Below are 6,000 nucleotides of genomic sequence, written 5' to 3'. Positions count from 1 at the left end.
GAGCGGCGCGGGTGTGCGCGCCGGAGAGCGGTGCTCCCCGGGGGCCGGCTTCTCTGTGCGAGCTCTGCGGAAAGACGGGCGGGGAGGGTGCCGTTACCGGGAGGCTTACGGCTGTAAAGGTGTCCTCGTGATAAAAAGATGTGGTTTCATCGAGAAATTCGTTGAAGCAAAATAATCGACTTAATTCATCCGACTGACGCTTCCCTCCCGCCCCCAATTGTTTGCTGAAAAGTACCGTATAAACGAGAGTCGGATTTTTTTTTTTTTTCATTGTGTGCAGTGAACCAGTTTTGCAGGATGAGCACTCTGACTGAAGAAGTTAAGCCAGAAGATGACAAACGGGAATCTGAAAAAAAAATATTTTATTGTGAAGTGAGTGCGTTTCTTGGTGGCTTTTCAGACTCTATGCTGAAATGCAGGCCTAAGGTATTAAAGACCACGCTCTTAGAATTACAGACCTAACCTAACCTGATAAACTTGTAAGTAAGAGAAGGTGTTAATGTGGAGAATAATGTGGTCAGTACCTGGAAGAGCTACTTGTCTTAAGACTTGGTGAATTCAGTTTGTGCTTGAGCAGTCACAGGTGCAATATAATGGTTCTTAATTCCTGGTCTTTCAGATCTCGGTTAAGTATTTCTCATAGGGGACACTAAAGGCTCATTTATCTGTAAATGATACGACTCGACGAGTCAGAACATGTTAAACTTGTCATATATTGTTTTAGAAGTGACTTTTTTTCTGACGAATTAAACTTCTGGAACAATATATCAAGAGAATAGACAGTATTAACATGCATTAGTCATCTTTTTTTATCTAAAGATAGTAAAATAACTGTAGATCTATATTGTCTTCCATTAATTGTAATGGTATATGTGTGCCTGTGGATCTTAATGAAATGCAGGTGTCTTCATTGTTTTTCTGATTGCTTTGATGTGACAATGAACAGGGTTGCAGTTATTCTAGGGCATAATTTTGTCTCTATTCCTTTCCAGTCACTGTATGATCCTCCCTTTTTGTTGGCTTTCCAGCCTGGAGAAGTTTAGAAAATTTAGAATCCAGAAAGTGGTGGTAGGAGGGAAGGGGGAGGTTCTTAAAAGATTCATACCACCTGGGATATTTAAACTTGTATTTAAGTATCGTTTGGACAGGTTTGCACACTACTCCTGGTGTCTTTAGTGGTATGCTGCTCTCCTAAATGTCATGCAAATTGTACTCTTTAAGCCAAGAACACCTGGGGTGGTATGCTGTAGAAACTGGATGTGTTTCCAGTTCTTAAAACTCACCAACTACAGAATATCCTACAACATAACTGAAGATGTGCTTTCAATCTATCTTTTTAGGTTTGTAAAGTTCCATGTATGAGTTCTATAAGTCTTCAGTCACACTATCGTGGTGCAAAGCATAGAAAGGTAATCCTTTTCCATATTAAATATATATGCAAATTTAACCGTAAATCTGGGATTCTTGTAAAGTTCAGTATTTGTCTTGGTATGGCTTCAAGTGCTTATCTAACTTGGTAGATCTGTAACAGTAATTTACTAGAAGAATCTTAAGAAAAAAGATGAGGTGAGAAGCTCACAACTGTTTTGTACAGCATGTAACTTGAAATATTAGCTGTACCTAAAGGTAAATATGTGTTAATTGTGAGATTAACATTTAAATTACACCTAAATCGCTAATAGTGAAAGAATGAAAACTGGGTTTGGATACAGTTGGTAAAAGTACTGCTCTGTTTTCCAAGTTTACCTAGCTTACCTGTACTTTGAATAAAACTAGCTTGCTTATTATTTTCATAGTAACAGCAATTTGGATTTCCTGCAGGAGTTAACATAGGCTTAACTGGCAAGTCCTATGGTTCTGTTTGTTTGAAGCTTCTCAATAGCAATTTCCTGGTTTACTGACTTAGCTTGCTTTGTGCTTAAATTATTAGACAGAGTTCTGTGAGGACTATTTAGAGACGAGGCTTTTATAAATATTGTTTGACCTTTTGATTGTTTGATGGTTATCTTCTGCTTAAAATTCCCCATTCTCAGTCTGAAGTTGAGACATACTCGGTTGTCTGTACTTTACTCTGTTACTTACGATTGCTGTCATCAGATTGTTTGTATTGTTGTGCCTGCTCTATCTAATGTTTTCTTAATGACATTTTATTCTTCCTGGAACGCTAAAGACTTAACTGCAATACTGTCTTTCTCAAGTGTTTGTGTACCCCTTTTCTGTCAGTTGTAGATGAGGGGCATCTCCCCACATCTTTATTTTCAAGACAGATTAATAGTATTTTGTCCCCTGTTTGCTCATAGCTTTAATAGCATTGACTCTTACTTGAGTCAGTGGCTTTACCTTCTCCAAATGCTTTTTTACCTCCAGGATTCAGTCGTCTTGTTCCCTCTTGATGCAGTAGATTTGTACAGTGCTGCAGTATTTTTTGTGTCCTGCCAAATGTTCTTGCTGGTGCAAGTTCCTTTAGTTTTGTGGTTGCTTGTTTCCTAGCTAACCTTCATAGCAATCCAATTACTGCTGTTTCTCCCTCTTAAAGTAGAAAAACTGGTGATTATTTTCTTAGAAAATCTGCACGTAGTTTTTCTTCTGTTTCACTCTCGGAAATCAGTGTAGGCTAGGCTACATCTCTCAAATTTTACTGAATTAATGAAGGACTGCAAACTGATAGTGAGTATGAATCGGGCAGGTTGAAAACCAGATGCCTGTGAGATGTTCAATGTGATGTATGGAGTCCTGGTAAGTCATATAACTATGCTTCTGTAGAAGTAACTCTCCCAAGATTGTGTCATCTTTTTCAATTACATCAAATTCCTCACTTTAAATATGAAATCTATTGTATGTTTTGACAGAAGATGATCAGAATTTATTGAGTTATCTCAAGAAGTTTTTGTATCATCAAGTTTGAAGTAACCATAACAGTCCCGAGTTTATGTTTCTTTTGATACAGGCTAGGTGTTGATAGTGAATAGCTCTTGGTTTGTTCCTTAGTAGAAGAGTTCCTGTTCAAAATAATACTAAAGGATGTCCTAACAATGTAACAAAATAAAGAGAACATGGTAATTCTTTACCTAAATTGCTACTCTAGCCAACCCACTAGTCATTTTTTGGCTTTAGTCAGATGATTCTTTTTTTTTTTTTTTAAACTACCCATTTGTTTTTAAAGTGGCATTGGTAAAGATACTTTGTGCTTGTCCTCCACCAGAGGAAGTTTCAAAATCACAAGAAATAACCTTTCATCGCGAGGACAGTCACTGGGAAAATTTCAAGAAACAAATGTAAGCGCTTGCTACATGTGTTAAATTGGCCTACATTTCCCATAGCTATTCAAAATTAAATGTGTCATTTTGAGTACCTGCACTAGTGAAGCTTGGTTATCTGACAGATCTGTGGTTTTTTTTTTTTTTTTTTTGTCACTGGGATAGTTTGTTTATTCTGGGTTTTGGATAGGTGCATAAGATACTTATCTAGGTTACTTATGCATATCTTTGTTTCATCTCTATATATTGATTGATTTGTTTACCCAATCAGTACCAATAGCATCAAAATGCATAATTTCTTTCAAAGAAGCCCCTTCCCAAGCATCTAAGCATATTTCTTAGGTAAATTGTACTGAGTTTATTGCTTCCATAAAACTAGGGAGATTTTTTTTAGTGTCCTATGTATAACAAAACAATGAAGACTACTTTTTTTAGGAAATCTAGTTCATATGTGCTACGATCCGCAGACTCCAGGAGTATTGCTTTTGATAAATTAGAGATTTTTAGTATGTTCTTCCTGTACTGATTCTCAATCTGGGTGTTTGAACTGACAGTTCAAATAATTCGCTGCTGGAGGGGAAAATATAAATAATATCTGTCTCTTCATGACAGTTTAGGCAGACTACCCAGATTTGTTATAAATTATACAGAAGTTTTAGCCAGGATATTTTCTTACTTCCCAAACTGAAAGAGAATAAGCCAATACCTAAAGCCTTGTGGAATTCTTCTGACTGTGGTAGAGGTTAATAGTTTGGTGCATTGAGCTCTCTTACAGGAGAGTGAGTCTTGAGTTGTTTACTTTGTATTTTTGTTTGTATATTTGCAGACTTAATGCTCTGTAACTCACTGGATTGTTGTGTGATTGATTTCAAGGGATAGAGATAGACTGGATGACATTGCATCATAAAATAAGTAATTTTAAAATATTTCAAGCAAATGTTTAGAAAGCGCAATGCTTTTCTTCCTAGTGTGTTACTAGATTAGGTTTTGCTTGTTTGAAGCATTTTCCTTTTGTGCTTGGAAATTCATGTGAAAATTTTTTCTGAGCAAGTCTCAGAGTAGTTGCTTTAGTCAAATAATAGATGATCAGTTATCTAATTAGATAAAAATGTTGCCACTTGCATTCTATGGCATATGAAACTTAAACATAGACGTTCACAAGTCTTTGAATGCTTAATTTGCAAAATATTAGGTAATATTTTAATTCTATATGGTGTACCTGTTTACAGTTCATTTAATATCTGTCCCTGAGAGTTGATTCTGTTGTGCCAAGAGTATGTACTTCTCACTGACTTCACTGTTCATGACTATGATGCTTTCTGTGTTCTTGAACTGGAGCTTGAGTAATAAGTAGAATACATGTATAATTTTTTTCTAGGTTTGGCAATTCATGAGGCCAAACACCTGTAAAAGCACTGATGGACAAAAGATTGTGGGGATGGGATGTCCACAGTACAAGACTGTGTATATCTTGCGCATCGAGTGCCTTATGACCTCTGTGTAGTTGAATACTGACAGGTCTTGTGGTAGTGTTGCTGACTAGGTGTTGCTGGGAGAGGTGAGTGGAAAATGTCTTGGACAAAATAGCATTCATATATGTGAATATATGTAGTTTTTGGCTCTTTAGACATTGGAATTGACTTGTATTATATAGTTTGAAAAACAGATGAATGTTACTTTTAGCCATTATGGTAAAATGGTTGGAAAGGAATGTTTATGTAAGTATACTAATGCTTTTCATTGAACTAAGTCTGTAAGAGTAATGATGGGTATAATGGATGAAAGGGTGTGTTTGGGTTTTTTGAGAGCTGAGTAAGAAGCTAGGACTTTGGAGGGTGCAGTCCCTAGTTAAAATGTACCTGCTGTGTATGTACCTGGAGTATGGTGGTAATATATTTTATTCTGGTTTTGCAAATATGCATTAGCTTTACTGCTCAGTTTGCTAGAAAGGAAATCCTGGAGTGGAATGTCTTTTCTATGTGCTTTGAACAGCTCTTTGCACGTTTGGCACCAGCAGGAGTGGGTTGCCTCTTCAGTGAACTATATATGAAGCACAGATGAAGACTGTTACAGTTCTAGGAGGGATTCAAGGTTTCTTGCCCTCCCTTCATGTCTGGCGATAAATAGGGTAGAAAAGCCTGCTGTGTTCCAAAAGGAGAGGGATCTGCATTTGGGACTCTGCAACCTCATTAGAAACAAGGAATGTTCAGATCTGTGAAGTTGTTAGTTTTTGTCTTCACCATTTCCGTGCCCTTGGTGTGTGCATCAGAACCTCTAGTTGAAAATACCTGATGTACAGGCAACTTTTCTGTCCTGTTGTATGTCGTGAAAATCAACCATGCTGGAAAAGCATTTTTAATTGGATGTTTTGTGTTGGTACTTGGAATGTTAATATAGCTCAGTTTCAGCTACAGGAAAATTGGCTTGCTGTTGTATTGTTTGTTTTGTCTCCAGATGTATACTAGTATGTTCTGCAGTTTATCTTCATGATCCAAAGAGGCTTAAACTGTACAGCTTTTCTTTTACAAAAAAACTTGATTTGCTTAGTATGAGCTTGAAGAATTAAGATAAATAGAAATTCTGTCTGTGGACTGCTAACATCTAGCCAGTATGCTTTCAAGAGTCTGTATATATTTAGGAACAACTAAATTATGTTTATATAATTCTTAACTAAGCCTGTGAAGCTGTTAGATAACATGTGAACTTGAATTGTGTAGAAAACTAATTTATGCAGAAGCTCTTA

At 36.7% G+C, this 6,000-nt stretch overlaps 1 protein-coding gene across 3 annotated transcripts in view; it reads left to right on the top strand.

Moving 5' to 3' along the window:
• The first annotated feature begins 6 nt into the window (after positions 1-6).
• Positions 7-6,000, top strand: part of LOC113476411 — a 35,439-nt gene continuing 29,445 nt past the window's right edge. For all 3 annotated transcript variants that reach the window (XM_026841974.1, XM_026841975.1, XM_026841973.1), the window contains exons 1-2: positions 7-372; positions 1,341-1,409. In XM_026841974.1, coding sequence (XP_026697775.1) covers positions 298-372; positions 1,341-1,409 — 144 coding nt within the window. In that variant the 5' untranslated portion in view covers positions 7-297. The remainder of the gene's footprint in view (positions 373-1,340; positions 1,410-6,000) is intronic.

This window comes from Athene cunicularia (genome assembly GCF_003259725.1).
Source record: "Athene cunicularia isolate RWA chromosome 2 unlocalized genomic scaffold, athCun1 chr2_part1, whole genome shotgun sequence".
Taxonomy (NCBI): domain Eukaryota; kingdom Metazoa; phylum Chordata; class Aves; order Strigiformes; family Strigidae; genus Athene; species Athene cunicularia.
This window is presented reverse-complemented; position numbering and strand designations above follow the sequence as displayed.